The sequence below is a fragment of the Nematostella vectensis genome, chromosome 1 (assembly GCF_932526225.1).
Source record: "Nematostella vectensis chromosome 1, jaNemVect1.1, whole genome shotgun sequence".
Taxonomy (NCBI): Eukaryota; Metazoa; Cnidaria; class Anthozoa; order Actiniaria; family Edwardsiidae; genus Nematostella; species Nematostella vectensis.
Window position 1 is genome coordinate 18,221,698 of NC_064034.1, and position 17,831 is coordinate 18,239,528.

General features: G+C 38.9%; 1 protein-coding gene across 4 annotated transcripts in view; it reads right to left on the minus strand.

Annotated features, from left to right (window-relative positions):
• The window catches only part of LOC5514428 (E3 ubiquitin-protein ligase HECTD3-like), a 23,706-nt gene extending 5,890 nt beyond the window's left edge, over positions 1 to 17,816 (minus strand). The window contains exons 1-17 of one of the 4 annotated variants that reach the window (XM_048732329.1): positions 17,415 to 17,816; positions 16,055 to 16,248; positions 14,008 to 14,233; positions 13,680 to 13,795; positions 13,338 to 13,451; positions 12,886 to 12,968; positions 11,884 to 12,001; positions 7,045 to 7,107; positions 6,716 to 6,797; positions 5,995 to 6,071; positions 5,790 to 5,898; positions 5,361 to 5,410; positions 5,222 to 5,286; positions 4,655 to 4,758; positions 1,646 to 1,771; positions 422 to 592; positions 223 to 348 (exon numbers count right to left, since the gene is read on the minus strand). In XM_048732329.1, coding sequence (XP_048588286.1) covers positions 223 to 348; positions 422 to 592; positions 1,646 to 1,771; positions 4,655 to 4,758; positions 5,222 to 5,286; positions 5,361 to 5,410; positions 5,790 to 5,898; positions 5,995 to 6,071; positions 6,716 to 6,797; positions 7,045 to 7,107; positions 11,884 to 12,001; positions 12,886 to 12,968; positions 13,338 to 13,451; positions 13,680 to 13,795; positions 14,008 to 14,233; positions 16,055 to 16,248; positions 17,415 to 17,705 — 2,115 coding nt within the window. In that variant the 5' untranslated portion in view covers positions 17,706 to 17,816. The remainder of the gene's footprint in view (positions 1 to 222; positions 349 to 421; positions 593 to 1,645; positions 1,772 to 4,654; positions 4,759 to 5,221; positions 5,287 to 5,360; positions 5,411 to 5,789; positions 5,899 to 5,994; positions 6,072 to 6,715; positions 6,798 to 7,044; positions 7,108 to 11,883; positions 12,002 to 12,885; positions 12,969 to 13,337; positions 13,452 to 13,679; positions 13,796 to 14,007; positions 14,234 to 16,054; positions 16,249 to 17,414) is intronic. The other 3 variants (XM_048732339.1, XM_048732333.1, XM_048732342.1) reach the window with 3 other exon arrangements.
• Positions 17,817 to 17,831: the final 15 nt, after the last annotated feature.

A 17,831-nucleotide genomic window follows, 5' to 3' on the forward strand; every position in this document is an offset into this window, starting at 1 on the left:
AAAAAGCCCGGTAAGAACGCCTGGGACTAGGCTGAACACAGGAAACCCAGTAAGAACACCTGTGAATAGGCTGAACACAAGAAGCCTGGTAAGAACGCCTGGGACTAGGCTGAACACAGGAAACCCGGTAAGAACGCCTGTGACTAGGCTGCCACGTGACATTAATTCTTTCGTATGGGATTGACCAAAGCAAAAATAAGGAAAACCCCAAGACCAATGTACCTGTAGTTTGCTCTCGAACATGCGTGCCTCTTGCACCAGTCGACAGTACTCCTTCCTCTCCTCGAAGTCCACGTAGCGTTCTGCACCCCCCGGAGCCAAGCTTATTAGCGTATTATCACTGAGTACCTGCAGGGGGGAGCACACATATTAGGTACTGGATGCTGCACGAAATGCAACATAGAGGCATTAAAATACATACCGCGGTGAATGTGAGCACACCGCTGAACTTGGTGTCGAACGTTTCGCGGTCCATAGACTCGAGCGTCTCGAGAAGTTTGACCTGGGCAAAGTCCACAGACTGAAAGTCACGTGACCATGATACGCGCTCGCCCACGAGCTGCTTCCACGTGTAGGATGCCAAAGAGAGCACCTAACGGTGGGATAAATAGCAACAACCTCTGAACTGATGGTAAAGAGAGCACCTAACGGTGGGATAAATAGCAACAACCTCTGAACTGATGGTAAGGGGAGCACCTAACGGTGGGATAAATAGCAACAACCTCTGAACTGATGGTAAGGGGAGCACCTAACGGTGGGATAAATAGCAACAACCTCTAACTGATGGTAAGGAGAGCACCTAACGGTGGGATAAATAGCAACAACCTCTGAACTGATGGTAAGGGGAGCACCTAACGGTGGGATAAATAGCAACAACCTCTGAACTGATGGGAAAGAGAGCACCTAATGGTGGGATAAATAGCAACAACCTCTGAACTGATGGTAAGGGGAGCACCTAACGGTGGGATAAATAGCAACAACCTCTGAACTGATGGTAAGGGGAGCACCTAACGGTGGGATAAATAGCAACAAGTTCTGAACAGGTTGCAAAGAGAGTTCCTAATGGTGGGATAAATAGCAACGAGTTTTGAACGGGTTGCAAAGAGAGCTCCTAACGGTGGGATAAATAGCAACAACTTCTGGAACAATTTCAAAGAGAGTACCTAACTTGGGGATAAATAGCAACAAATTCTGAACTGATGGAACTAAACTGATTGAACTGAACTAGTGGTAATGAGAGCACCTAACGGTGGGCCAAGTAACAACAAGTTCTGGACTGATGACACTGAGCTGATGGTAAAGAGAGCACTGAAGTGTTTTGAAATAAGCGCGAAGGAAGAAGACAACAGGGACACTATTAAGGAAGAAACCGATAAACCCTGGATTTAGTTACAAGAAAAGTCATTGAGGTGGAGAGTCCTATGATTCCCTTAAACGTGCTACAGTAAACTTATATAAACAATAAAAAAATCCATTCAAACCTGAAAATCAAATAACCAAAAATATGCTCTGTAATAGCTTCTTTTCTACCTTCGCACGCATTATTTCTCCATTTCCTTTGTGAACTTAACCAGCGTGGTATGGGGAAATAAAAAATAAAATAAATAAAAACAGGGGTTTCCATGAGCCAAGAAATCCCACGTACCAAGTGTTCTCTCCCACTGCGAAGACACCCTCCCATGACCATACCGATCCACTCGAACTTAGCGAGTTCCTTGCAGGAAGGGTTGGGTAGGTACGTGTCTCGGTTCACATTGGATGAGTCGTGTAGCTAGGGAGAGAGGAGGTTCAAATCAGATGAGTCGAGTGGCTGGAAAAACGTTGATGTAAAAAATGGACAGGCAAGCACATTTATAGGTATTTTCATGATCGTTCACTTATTGGCGGCCAAGGGGAGGTTCACGTTTACCCTGCACACTTCCAGTGTACGCGCCTGGGAAGAGAAATAAGTGTCCCCCCCTTCCCTGATGTTTCTCATGCATTGTTTCCATGCCGCTTGTGTCCCTATGCTCTATCATCGTTAGTAGAGGGGACTGGTTTGGAAACCCGGCGAACTACAAAGAGACATGTTATTGTTCTCTTATATCCGAGTTATTTGACTATGACCGTGCACAAGAGATTATTAGTCGGGCTACCTGTGGTAGGCCGACTTGAGATTTACGTTTTTTCCGTTTCTTCCTCCACAAAATTTAAAAATTGCGCAACAATATCCTTTTATGGCAAAGCCCGAAACCACGTGCGTCATACGCTTCCAACTTTCTAGATCCGCCATTATCTATCGAGCGTGTATTTTAGTTTTGGTGTTTTTGTTTAATAGCTACTTTCCAGCTTTCTTGGATGCTTCCAATGACTGTGATATATTAGAAAAAGCTGCACAGTTGTCTTTAATTCACGATCATGGAACTAGATCTCGATACGCAAAGTTTGTTTTGTTTGGTAACCATCGCTCTCGCGTTGTAAGAAGACGAAGCATAGAACCAAGTGGGATTCCAAAGAAACAGCTTGCACGTGCTTTTCATTAAAGCAGATACATAAGAAGACTTGTTCGAAATAATATCGTGAAAAATTTACCAAAGTCATCTCGAATTCATGACTAACCGGTATTACGAAGAAATCTTCATTCTATGACGAAGGATTTGTGAGCACGACGTCTGGTCAGCGTTTTTCATAATAAGGTATATTCCTATAAACAGAGGCAGAGTAAGAATAATAAAGTAAAATGGAAAAGTCGATGAAGCCCATGTGGGTGTAATTATCAATTTAGCAGCAGCCATATTTCGACATATTATTTTAAAAAAAATGTCACTCACAGAGAGAATTGTTGCAAGTTTAATCTTTGTAGAAACTATCCTGGCCCTGTTATTGATTCCACTAAAACAACAATTGCATCATATAGTGATGGAAATGTAGCATTATTTGGATCAAATTCTGTCGCCAGTGTGTGGCTATCATTGCTGTCAACTCTCCCGCATTAGGCGGGTGTCTCAAGATTTTGAACCTTTTCTCAAGCCTAATTTTCTTGAAAGTATCCATACTTTTACTTATTCAGCTATCTTTTTGATACTTCTGATACATTCACTTTATTTTCTCAAGATTTTTCCTAAAGCGAGGTTGACAGACATTGGCTATGTCTTTGTGTGCCCTCATATATAAGATCATAATAATCACTTCTACCTCACTGTATTTGGTCAATATCACGAACTTTGGTAATGAATTGTATACCAGTTTATCAGCTTTATCAAGACAATATCGTGTTTGATGTTGACAGAAGTGCCTGAAATCAATCACAATGTTTGACATTAACTATCAGCTTCAATACAGTCCAAGCTATACTGGCAGTATACATGATATGGTGACAGAAGGTTTTGACTATTCTATGTGTTTTGATCTTTTACAAACATTATTAGAGAAAAATACAGGTCTTTCATTTTGACTGTTGGTTCAAATATTGTGGCTATGTATTGTACTGCAGATGGAGGATTTAAAACATTTGATTCTCATTCCAGAAATTTGTTTGGTATGGCCAGTTCTCTAGGATCTTGTGTATTGTTAGAGATATCATCATTAAATGATTTTATAAACTATTTCAGAGCTCTCTAATAATAATTCAAACTACATTTTTAGCTAAAGGGTGTAATGCAAATTGAAGCATCTGCCAATACTAATTATATTAACCAATCAATGCATGGACATGGAGTTTCCTATCATCAATCAAATGAAAATAAGGGCTCAAATCTTGAGGTTAGAAAACATTTTTTTGTATTGTAAGATGCTGCTGTGCTAATTCTTTTTATTCCATTTGCTTTTCTGTTGTTACTGGAATTCACAAACCCTAGATGCATTTGTTTATTATGGAAATTATTTATAAGGTTCTAAACACTCCATCTTTTACAAACTTCACCCCGCTAAACGCCTCCCAAGCGTCTTGTTTTTAATTACACGTCATGACAGTTGGTGTTAAGAGTAATAAGTCAGACATTAGCTGTCTTCACTAGTCTATGTTCGGACAATAGCCCGACTAAAATCTTGCTCGCAAGATCTTGTTTTGAGTAAACGAAGAATACATAGTTGCTCTCTGCATCAATACCGCACTTGGAACTTTAGAAAAATCTTCAGTATTGATGCAGACTCGTACAAACGCTTCTATACTTTCCGTGAAAGCTCACCGAGTTTGTTTTAAAGAGCCCCACTCACTATAGAGTTTTAGCGCTGCTCGGCACAAAAAATAAACGTGGCTGTATAAAATTAACTTTTTAGGGCTGTAGAACTCGTGATATAATAGCGATAAACCCTGCGAAGTGATAAAAACAAAGATTAAAAGAAAGCGAATAAAACTAGCAAAGTTAAAAAAATTTAACAATTAATAAATTTCGTCCATATGTTTTCTTGTACTGTACGCTTGGTTTGTGCAGGTTCTTGATCACGTGACATGGTTTGTCTAACATCAGAGAGCGCCTATTGTTTATGTCCTTTGAAGTTCGCCGGGTTTCCTTATCATGATCCTAACCCTCTACTACCTATAGCTCTTTGCAACAAGTCCCCAAGGATAGTTCCACAACAGTTTCTCGTACAGACACTTTTGTTAATTAAACCCACTCCCTGCCATACGCTGCCACCCTAACGTACACCTGAACACAACTGTTGAGCCACCTACCTGATTGGGGCTCCGCACAAAGTAGTTGAGAGGCATGGGATCGTCCATGGAGCTAGGACATAGTTCTTCTGCCATGTCAGCCAAGGAGTCGCGGAATCCGCCACCTGATAACAACATCGCAATGTTACTATAAAGAGATCACTATTCAAAAGTTACCCACTGATATCAACATCACTATCTACTACCACTATTGTCTCTTGCAGCTAGAACGCTGGATTACGTAGGCGTAGATACAACGAGGTCGAGTCAAAGGCCTAAACGAAGCAGTAGGCAGCCACCATAAAACTACCGTCTGCCCATGGAGCACAGCCAAGGGTAGAAGCCCTTGTTGTGTATGCAACAGGTGCTTTGATTCAAGAGTCCTTCAAAAGATAACTTCCACATGGCCCCCTGCATATTTCAGATATAAAAGATGACATTTTATATTTAACCCCTTTTATGCAATCATCCTTCAATTCTTGTTGTGCATTTCAAATTTCAAAAATAACATTATAGTTTCTTTCACTCCTTACAACAATCCTCCCTACATCTGCCATCATTAATGCTGTAGAAAGTGTCATGTTTTACCTTGGTCGATGATTCCTTCTGATAGAAATTTACACTCCCACCACTGGTCATACCGGCCAGACCATCTAGTCAGACAGAGAGCAGTTAACAAAATTTCTAAAACAAAAGCAAGGAATAATATAGAATAAGAATTCAGTACCTGAAATCTAGTTTTACACCACACTTCTCTGGGTGAAGGCCTTCATAAAGCTAAAAAAAAAATGCGAGTCATGTTTAATGTGTACGTTGTGGGTGTTGCAACCATGCCGACATTGATGGCGAAAACAGCAAACATTGCTGGACCAGAAATTCCTGCGCTGTTGCTGTACACAATGAATAAGAATTAAAATGAACTCTTGCCTTACAGACACCCAGATATTATAAACACCTTAGAAATACAATCCCTGTTACTGAAATACAAAGAATTGACTGACTGTACAGTAGCTTGCCATCATTTTCTCTGTCTTGCCATCAACTGAGCAAAGCAGTGCCAGTAATGGCTTGCTGGCTGGTGTTTATACTGTTGGCACAGGACTTAGGATAGATGACAAATGTCACAGGTCTCAGGGGCATTAACTGTGCTTCTCACCTGGTGAAACATGGAATATTTTGCATCCGGATCCTGAGATGGGTCAGCCCTGTGCTCAGCGGCTAGTCGTCTATTGATGAATAACTTGGGCATCTTCTCAGGTGAGCTGCTTTCAAAATTGAACCATGCATAGGTAAACAACCCTGTAAATCAGCTCTTTTCTTGTGGTATAATTGATTATTGTTGTATCCCCCCCCTTACTTACCAGGTTTGGGATTCTTTGAGGAACTTCTCTATAAGATTGCCTCTGTATCTTGATAAAGGCAAAAGTTGTCTTATGGCCTGAGATAGAAATAGAAGGGAGAAAATCAGTAGAAGAACACTGAGGGAAGTAAAAAGGTGGAAAAAGAGGTTTGGTACACAAAAATCCAGGGACTCTCTATACTGAATACACAAGGTGTACTCATCCAAAAAAATTATTAGTTCAAACCCCTTGTCTTTGATTATTGTTCTTACTCACAATTTTTTAAAAAAATCGGCCACTCCTGGGGTATGGGTGTGTCTGGAGGGGAGGGGGGTTGCAGTGTGCATGTGTGCACAAACCGACAGAGCAAAAAATGGCATGAAATTCTCCAATTCTCAACATATAAGCTCAAGATTCCGCATACAAGAAGTTCCTCTGACCAAAAGCTTAATTCCAAATTTTGAAGAAATTTAGAAGATATGAAATTTAGATATTAGCGGGCAAAGTTGGCTTGATTTATGACCAGAGTCCGACTTCTCCCTAAAAACGAGGAGAATTCATACATTGACATTTGAAAATTGCACTTCAAGCCTATCTTGAAGACGAATCCATTAGAAAAAAAACATTTTTTGTTGTTGGTTTACTTAATATTAGGAGCCTCTATGCAAAAATTTAAGCTTACCGAAGTTAACCAGGCCTTATTTTGGTAAAACTCGGTATTTTTTTTCTCTGTCGCACAAACCTCTAAGTCCTTGAAGGAGCCTGCGGTGTAGTTCCAGGAAGGCAGCAGGTAGTGAATCACACTATCCAGTAACTCAACAAATCTGAAAAACAATAAAAAATATCGCACAGGACAGTGTGATTGAGTGATTTTAGTTTTTTGTATTTTCATTCAAATCTAGGCCCTGAGGTAGAGCCAGTCGCTGCACTCCTACATTAACTGAAAATCGACTCTGCCAAAGAGTCGATTTCCAGTTTTTGGAGTATTGTATTCATTGTTCTGGTACGAGATCGCGACAGTTTGGGCTTTTTGATTCTATTCCTACATTAACTGACATGCACTGCACATACCTGAGTAGTGCTTTAGCTCTATGGTACAAAAGAATAGTATCTACAGCATCTAACTTGGGAAATCTGCAATAGGGAAACAATTTAAATTAACATTTACAAACATCCACAGGTCACTAAAACAAATTTTCATTGAACAGCTAACAACAGCACAGATATCTACTTCTTAAAACCCCAAGTATGTACTAGGGGCAAAAAATTGCAGTTTTATATTAGAGAATTAACCATTACTCCAAAATGACCTTCGACCTCCATGGTGGTCCACAAAAAAAAACATGAAAACAGGAAAAATTTGAAATTTACCCTCTACGTTATCTGTGCTGGCTTTTCTGTACAGCACTGTACATCACTGTACAGCAATCAACAGCTCTGATATCTACTGTATATTAATGTACAGCAACCAACAGCTCTCATATCTACTGTATATTACTGTACAACAATCAACAGCTCTGATATCTACAGTATATCACTGTACAGCAATCAACAGCTCTGATATCTACTGTATATTACTGTACAACAATCAAATGCTCTGATATCTACTGTATATCACTGTACAGCAATCAACAGCTCTGATATCTACTGTATATTACTGTACAACAATCAAATGCTCTGATATCTACTGTATATTACTGTACAACAATCAACAGCTCTGATATCTACAGTATATCACTGTACAGCAATCAACAGCTCTGATATCTACTGTATATTACTGTACAACAATCAAATGCTCTGATATCTACTGTATATCACTGTACAACAATTAAATGCTCAGATATCTACTGTATATCACTGTACAACAATCATACAAATGCTCTGATATCTACTGTATATCACTGTACAACAATCAAATGCTCTGATATCTACTGTATATCACTGTACAACAATCAACAGCTCTGATATCTACTGTATATTACTGTACAACAATCAAATGCTCTGATATCTACTGTATATCACTGTACAACAATCAAATGCTCAGATATCTACTGTATATCACTGTACAACAATCAAATGCTCTGATATCTACTGTATATCACTGTACAACAATCAAATGCTCTGATATCTACTGTATATCACTGTACAACAATCAAATGCTCTGATATCTACTGTATATCACTGTACAACAATCAAATGCTCTGATATCTACTGTATATCACTGTACAGCAATCAACAGCTCTGATATCTACTGTATATTACTGTACAGCAATCAACAGCTCTGATATCTACTGTATATTACTGTACAACAATCAAATGCTCTGATATCTACAGTATATCACTGTACAGCAATCAACAGCTCTGATATCTACTGTATATTACTGTACAACAATCAAATGCTCTGATATCTACAGTATATCACTGTACAGCAATCAACAGCTCTGATATCTACTGTATATTACTGTACAACAATCAAATGCTCTGATATCTACTGTATATTACTGTACAACAATCAAATGCTCTGATATCTACAGTATATCACTGTACAGCAATCAACAGCTCTGATATCTACTGTATATTACTGTACAACAATCAAATGCTCTCCTGATATCTAATGTATATCACTGTACAGCAATCAACAGCTCTGATATCTACTGTATATCACTGTACAGCAATCAAATGCTCTGATATCTACTGTATATTACTGTACAACAATCAAATGCTCTGATATCTACTGTATATCACTGTACAACAATCAAATGCTCTGATATCTACTGTATATCACTGTACAGCAATCAACAGCTCTGATATCTACTGTATATTACTGTACAGCAATCAACAGCTCTGATATCTACTGTATATTACTGTACAACAATCAAATGCTCTGATATCTACAGTATATCACTGTACAGCAATCAACAGCTCTGATATCTACTGTATATTACTGTACAACAATCAAATGCTCTGATATCTACAGTATATCACTGTACAGCAATCAACAGCTCTGATATCTACTGTATATTACTGTACAACAATCAAATGCTCTGATATCTACTGTATATTACTGTACAACAATCAAATGCTCTGATATCTACAGTATATCACTGTACAGCAATCAACAGCTCTGATATCTACTGTATATTACTGTACAACAATCAAATGCTCTCCTGATATCTAATGTATATCACTGTACAGCAATCAAATGCTCTGATATCTACTGTATATTACTGTACAACAATCAAATGCTCTGATATCTACTGTATATCACTGTACAACAATCAAATGCTCTGATATCTACTGTATATCACTGTACAACAATCAAATGCTCTGATATCTACTGTATATCACTGTACAGCAATCAACAGCTCTGATATCTACTGTATATTACTGTACAGCAATCAACAGCTCTGATATCTACTGTATATTACTGTACAACAATCAAATGCTCTGATATCTACAGTATATCACTGTACAGCAATCAACAGCTCTGATATCTACTGTATATTACTGTACAACAATCAAATGCTCTGATATCTACAGTATATCACTGTACAGCAATCAACAGCTCTGATATCTACTGTATATTACTGTACAACAATCAAATGCTCTGATATCTACTGTATATTACTGTACAACAATCAAATGCTCTGATATCTACAGTATATCACTGTACAGCAATCAACAGCTCTGATATCTACTGTATATCACTGTACAACAATCAAATGCTCTGATATCTACTGTATATCACTGTACAACAATCAACAGCTCTGATATCTACTGTATATTACTGTACAACAATCAAATGCTCTGATATCTACTGTATATCACTGTACAACAATCAAATGCTCAGATATCTACTGTATATCACTGTACAACAATCAAATGCTCTGATATCTACTGTATATCACTGTACAACAATCAAATGCTCTGATATCTACTGTATATCACTGTACAACAATCAAATGCTCTGATATCTACTGTATATCACTGTACAACAATCAAATGCTCTGATATCTACTGTATATAACTGTACAGCAATCAACAGCTCTGATATCTACTGTATATTACTGTACAGCAATCAACAGCTCTGATATCTACTGTATATTACTGTACAACAATCAAATGCTCTGATATCTACAGTATATCACTGTACAGCAATCAACAGCTCTGATATCTACTGTATATTACTGTACAACAATCAAATGCTCTGATATCTACAGTATATCACTGTACAGCAATCAACAGCTCTGATATCTACTGTATATTACTGTACAACAATCAAATGCTCTGATATCTACTGTATATTACTGTACAACAATCAAATGCTCTGATATCTACAGTATATCACTGTACAGCAATCAACAGCTCTGATATCTACTGTATATTACTGTACAACAATCAAATGCTCTCCTGATATCTAATGTATATCACTGTACAGCAATCAACAGCTCTGATATCTACTGTATATCACTGTACAGCAATCAAATGCTCTGATATCTACTGTATATTACTGTACAACAATCAAATGCTCTGATATCTACTGTATATCACTGTACAACAATCAAATGCTCTGATATCTACTGTATATCACTGTACAGCAATCAACAGCTCTGATATCTACTGTATATTACTGTACAGCAATCAACAGCTCTGATATCTACTGTATATTACTGTACAACAATCAAATGCTCTGATATCTACAGTATATCACTGTACAGCAATCAACAGCTCTGATATCTACTGTATATTACTGTACAACAATCAAATGCTCTGATATCTACAGTATATCACTGTACAGCAATCAACAGCTCTGATATCTACTGTATATTACTGTACAACAATCAAATGCTCTGATATCTACTGTATATTACTGTACAACAATCAAATGCTCTGATATCTACAGTATATCACTGTACAGCAATCAACAGCTCTGATATCTACTGTATATTACTGTACAACAATCAAATGCTCTCCTGATATCTAATGTATATCACTGTACAGCAATCAACAGCTCTGATATCTACTGTATATCACTGTACAGCAATCAAATGCTCTGATATCTACTGTATATTACTGTACAACAATCAAATGCTCTGATATCTACTGTATATCACTGTACAACAATCAAATGCTCTGATATCTACTGTATATCACTGTACAACAATCAAATGCTCTGATATCTACTGTATATCACTGTACAGCAATCAACAGCTCTGATATCTACTGTATATTACTGTACAGCAATCAACAGCTCTGATATCTACTGTATATTACTGTACAACAATCAAATGCTCTGATATCTACAGTATATCACTGTACAGCAATCAACAGCTCTGATATCTACTGTATATTACTGTACAACAATCAAATGCTCTGATATCTACAGTATATCACTGTACAGCAATCAACAGCTCTGATATCTACTGTATATTACTGTACAACAATCAAATGCTCTGATATCTACTGTATATTACTGTACAACAATCAAATGCTCTGATATCTACAGTATATCACTGTACAGCAATCAACAGCTCTGATATCTACTGTATATTACTGTACAACAATCAAATGCTCTCCTGATATCTAATGTATATCACTGTACAGCAATCAACAGCTCTGATATATACTGTATATCACTGTACAGCAATCAAATGCTCTGATATCTACTGTATATCACTGTACAGCAATCAACAGCTCTGATATCTACTGTATATCACTGTACAGCAATCAACAGCTCTGATATCTACTGTATATTACTGTACAACAATCAACACCTCTGATATCTACTGTATATTACTGTACAACAATCAACACCTCTGATATCTACTGTATATTACTGTACAACAATCAACACCTCTGATATCTATTGTATAAAACTCAAATCTTGAGGCTATACACATATAGCAGTACCTTACTAAATTGGTGTCAGCAAAGAGGTCTCTACTCAGGCCTGGCTCCTTGTCACCAGTTGATACAATTTTAATTCCATGTATTCTTGTGTCAATACCATCATCTGAAAAGCAAGATCCTATTTCAAATGAGTTGTCAATGTCGGATACAGTATGACACCCTCTACAGTATTTAGCAGACACCATCCAAAGTTGTGATATTTTGCCACTTAAATTTGGTAAATCATAGGTGAAGCATGCATAATTGTTTTCAATTGCTTTTTGAAATTTAATAACTTTTTTACCATGCTGATTTGCACCAGGTTAAAGCAACATTGTGCTTTTTAGATTTCAAGTTGAGTGCATACAGTACCGCTCTCGAACATATGGACACTGTTCGCCAAACGTTCACGTTTGTGAACAGATCCAAACTAACGGTTTGGTGAACAAGAACGTAGAGATATCGAGTTAAACGGTCTGAGCTGCATTATGGCGAAGTCCTGTCCAAAAAGGGGTAGTTTGGTTATAAATAAGCAATATGATTATCAGCAAATAAATTTGCTTGAAGTAATTACTGTGCTACACAATAACGGAAATTACAAACCAGTCCCATCCTGACTGCAGACAAAACAGTGACACAATGTTCTAATCTTCATTAATGCTGAATAGTTCTTGTGTTATACACAATAAATAATTAATTAAGCTTGTAGCCATGTTGTAGATAATTGCCTCGCTTGGAAACAAACATGCCTGGAATCTCAATAATTTGCTTAAAATACAGTATTGATTGCAGCATCATAGTTTCTAGCTACTGACTTCTTGACCTGTGTACTTCCTGACTTTTTTTTGTTTCAGTATATATGCGCCCAAATGCTGTAGTCATGTACAATGTGTCGATTGTGCTTGTGCAAGAACATAATTGAACAAAAAGTGTATGGAATAGCTTTAGTTATGCACTCTTAGGTAGTTAGAGTAAAAAAAAAATATGAATTTGATAAAAAATCCACAAATCTAAATGACTCACCTTTGCATTCCTTGATTTTGATCTCAATAATGTGGAAGTACTGAGTCATCTCCTCTAAAACAAGCACATCTCCTGTAACAGTTCTAGAGAGAGGCAAACACAAATATACATATACATATCTCCAGTCAAGGTTTTAGAAGTAGGGGAAACACAATGTGCGTGGGCAAACATAAATGATATGGGGATTAACTAGGGTGCCTTACACTTAATAGATTGTATCGCAACAAGACATTATAAAGCATACCAGATGAAAGGAGGGTGAATAGAAAAGGTACATTTACTATTGACTGTTAGTATCCAAGACAAATAGAAGAATGCTAAATTGCAGTTTTAGGCAAACAAAAAGAACATAATAACATTTGGTACATATTGCTAAACATTAAACGCCAAATCTATTGGGGTCTTGTGTTTTCATTCATTTCCAGATGGTATGTGGCTTGTGATGTACTTACAGATCAACAAAAACTTCATTGAGCTGTTTAAAGTGACCAACTTCTCCTCCGCTGATGATGATTCTGTACGGCATGTAGTTATCATCCCTAGCATCCAGTTCAATGTAGAGGCGTCTGAAAGAGTCATACCAAACACAGGTTATTGCTTCAATTTTATTCTTTAGGTTATTTTCTTGTGGAAAAAACATAACAGAAAAAACTGAGAAGAAGATGCCTAAAATAGAATTTCAGTAATTGTTACATACCTTGAAAACGCTATTGTGTGAGTTTTAGTATTTTTATCTTTATATAATTATTTATTTCTTATTTATCTTCTTGGGCATGCTACAAAGTACGACATACTTGATAATGACGCCTGGTTTGATTGACAGCCTGACCCAGTGCCGCCCCTGGTTCCCATCAGATTCCCAGTATGTCACGGGGTCACCATCAGTCAAGCAATCTTTTGAGCTGTCTTCCTACAAGAGATCACAAGCAATTGTTGGAGTCAAACACTCAATAAGCTGTATTCCTACAAGAGATCACAAGCAATTGTTGGAGTCAAACACTCAATGAGCTGTCTTCCTACAAAAGATCACAAGCAATTGTTGGAGTCAAACACTCAATGAGCTGTCTTCCAACAAGGATAAACACATCAGTAGTATAGTTAAGATACCAATTTTCCTATTACCGAGGAGACTTCAATGCCATCTACATAATGGCTAATACTGCCCAAGTTAGCATCCATCTTGTTCATGTGATCAGCCAGGAATTTGGCAAGTTCCTCGTCTGCTTCAAGGCTCCACTTGGGGGGAGGATTGGTGAGCTGGCGCATAGCTTCTCTGTCACCATACTTTTCAATTGCTGGGGGCTTAGACAGTCTTAAGGTATAGAACATCTCCACTGCCTCGGACCAACTAAACAAAGACATGGGCCAGTTAGCAGAGGGTCAGACCAACTGAACAAAGACATGGGGCAGTTAGTAGAGGGTCTGACCAACTGAACAAAGACATGGGGCAGTTAGCAGAGGGTCTGACCAACTGAACAAAGACATGGGGCAGTTAGCAGAGGGTCAGACCAACTGAACAAAGACATGGGGCAGTTAGTAGAGGGTCAGACTAACTGGACAAAGACATGAGGCAGTTAGTAGAGGGTCAGACCAACTGAACAAAGACATGGGGCAGTTAGCAGAGGGTCAGACAGACTGAACAAAGACATGGGGCAGTTAGTAGAGGGTCAGACTAACTGGACAAAGACATGGGGCAGTTAGCAGAGGGTCAGACAGACTGAACAAAGACATGGGGCAGTTAGTAGAGGGTCAGACCAACTGAACAAAGACATGGGGCAGTTAGCAGAGGGTCAGACTAACTGAACAAAGACATGAGGCAGTTAGCAGAGGGTCAGACCAACTGAACAAAGACATGGGGCAGTTAGTAGAGGGTCAGACTAACTGGACAAAGACATGGGGCAGTTAGCAGAGGGTCAGACAGACTGAACAAAGACATGGGGCAGTTAGTAGAGGGTCAGACCAACTGAACAAAGACATGGGCCAGTTAGTAGAGGTTCAGACTAACTGAACAAAGACATGGGGCAGTTAGTAGAGGGTCAGACAAACTGAACAAAGACATGGGGCAGTTAGTAGAGGGTCAGACTAACTGGACAAAGACATGGGGCAGTTAGCAGAGGGTCAGACCAACTGAACAAAGACATGGGCCAGTTAGTAGAGGGTCAGACCAACTGAACAAAGACATGGGCCAGTTAGCAGAGGGTCAGACCAACTGAACAAAGACATGGGCCAGTTAGTAGAGGGTCAGACCAACTGAACAAAGACATGGGGCAGTTAGCAGAGGGTCAGACCAACTGAACAAAGACATGGGCCAGTTAGCAGAGGGTCAGACCAACTGAACAAAGACATGGGCCAGTTAGTAGAGGGTCAGACCAACTGAACAAAGACATGGGGCAGTTAGCAGAGGGTCAGACCAACTGAACAAAGACATGGGCCAGTTAGCAGAGGGTCATACCAACTGAACAAAGACATGGGGCAGTTAGTAGAGGGTCAGACTAACTGAACAAAGACATGAGGCAGTTAGCAGAGGGTCAGACCAACTGAACAAAGACATGGGGCAGTTAGTAGAGGGTCAGACCAACTGAACAAAGACATGGGGCAGTTAGCAGAGGGTCAGACCAACTGAACAAAGACATGGGCCAGTTAGTAGAGGGTCAGACCAACTGAACAAAGACATGGGGCAGTTAGCAGAGGGTCAGACCAACTGAACAAAGACATGGGCCAGTTAGCAGAGGGTCAGACCAACTGAACAAAGACATGGGCCAGTTAGTAGAGGGTCAGACCAACTGAACAAAGACATGGGGCAGTTAGCAGAGGGTCAGACCAACTGAACAAAGACATGGGCCAGTTAGCAGAGGGTCAGACCAACTGAACAAAGACATGGGGCAGTTAGTAGAGGGTCAGACCAACTGAACAAAGACATGGGGCAGTTAGTAGAGGGTAGGACCAACTGAACAAAGACATGGGCCAGTTAGTAGAGGGTCAGACAGACTGAACAAAGACATGGGCCAGGTAGTAGAGGGTCAGACACACTGAACAAAGACATGGAGCAGTTACCATATTGTAGGAAAAAGACTGAAAATTATGTAAGACTGTAAGAAAATTTGTTACTTTTCTCAATGTTGTCCAAGTCATTTTAGTCTGACATGACACTAGTAATAAAAACACATACTTCTTAACTGATGAAGTCTCCACATTATCAGCCTTCTTTTTCCCTTTCCCTGCCTCTGTCTCACTGACGGGAAGGAGTATTGGCTTGCCAGCCCCTTGCTTTGGATCATAAGTCAGCTGTAAAACCCATCCCTCTTTAAGAGTTTTTGACGGGGTGGAAGAGTTTGCAGGTGTACAGAACTTTTGCAGTGATTTCTGAAAGAAAAAGAAAATAGACTGTATGAGCTTAGAGCCAAAACAATGTACTCAAGAGTATCAAAGCCAGTTGGCCAAGGCAATAAATAAAAAGGAGACAAGAGATTAGCTCAATTCCTGCAAAAAGGATACAGTAAATAGAAGGACATATGCGAATAATTTGTGGCAGAATCACTTCTGCTGTAAAGCATTAACAGTGGTTTGTGTGATGGTAAAATGGGCGGTACTCCACCTTCACTTGCATTTGCAAATTCAAAGTTTGTAGAGATTCCCCCATGGAAAGGGTAAAGAATGAATTTATTCGCGAGTAGCGAAAAATCAAATCACAAACCACTGAGTCTTCAAGCACTTTCCATGTTGTAAGGTTTTTATTTCATACATAATACAAATCTGTCTCTCTAGTGTCTTGCACAGAATAAGATGTAACTATGCTATTGTGGAACAATATTATGTATGAGTTTTACATAATAAAAAAATGTACAGTACAAGTAAGTTTACTTGTAGTGCATCTGTTTATTTTTGTACTCATGGGTGATTTGGGGTCTCATAAGTGTATGTGGATACATCAGAACGGTCTAAAACTTTGGTTGCCATATTTGTGGAATTGATGGTAAGATTTCTCAGAGAACTCAAAATTGCAGTGGTTGTCAGAGATGTAGAAGTCCACGTAAGATTCGGGGGGGGGGGGGCACATGCCCCCAGTGCCCCATCCCCTGCTACGGCCCTGATTGTTTCCGTAATGCACCGAATCTAGGAAATCACTTACCAATAAAATAAAATAAATTACTCAAAGGATAAATGCCGAAACATACCATCTTTGTAGATAAAAGTAATAATATTGAGTGACTATATAGGGGGCTTGTGATACCATTAATAAAACATTAATTATAATTAGTATCGCGAATGTAATCGCAACCTCAAAGATATCTATAGCGTATTTCTATTTTATAGAGTAAGACAGAAATCACAAATATCCATTCCAACTGTTACCAGGGGAAAAGAGAACCATAGACAAAAATTATACTTGAACTCTTGACTCAATACTATAAAGAGTATTCAATATAGGGACAAGATTAAAATAATAACATACAAACGGACGTCGATAAACAAACTCAGCTGTTCTTTGACTGATCAGCATCCGTCCATTGCTCACCGCACATTCCTACCTGAGTAAGCTTAAGCCACGCTCCTTGGTTGCTACAAAACTCCTCACCAGACGCAAACACTTGCAAACTTGGCGATGGGAAGATTTCACCAATTTTTTCTGAGTTCTTCGAGGGCTTTTTCAAAATAGGTATTGGCGGTGGAGTTTGCAAATCACTATTGACGGTATACTCAACTTCCCCTGCGACGAAACAAAGCGCACTTGGTAAACTACTCTTTGTTTCCATCCGCTTTATTGTTTCCATGAGACATCGTATCCTTGCCAGCCGCCTCCGAGCTGGCTCGTTCTTCATTTTAAGAGAATTTTGACTTTTTTACGGACTCATGTCGCACTCGGCAAGTTCACTTCAAACTGGTTGGGATTCCAGTTCATTGGTAGCCTGGCATTTGCTTCGTGACCGCCCCTTCATGTTTATAAA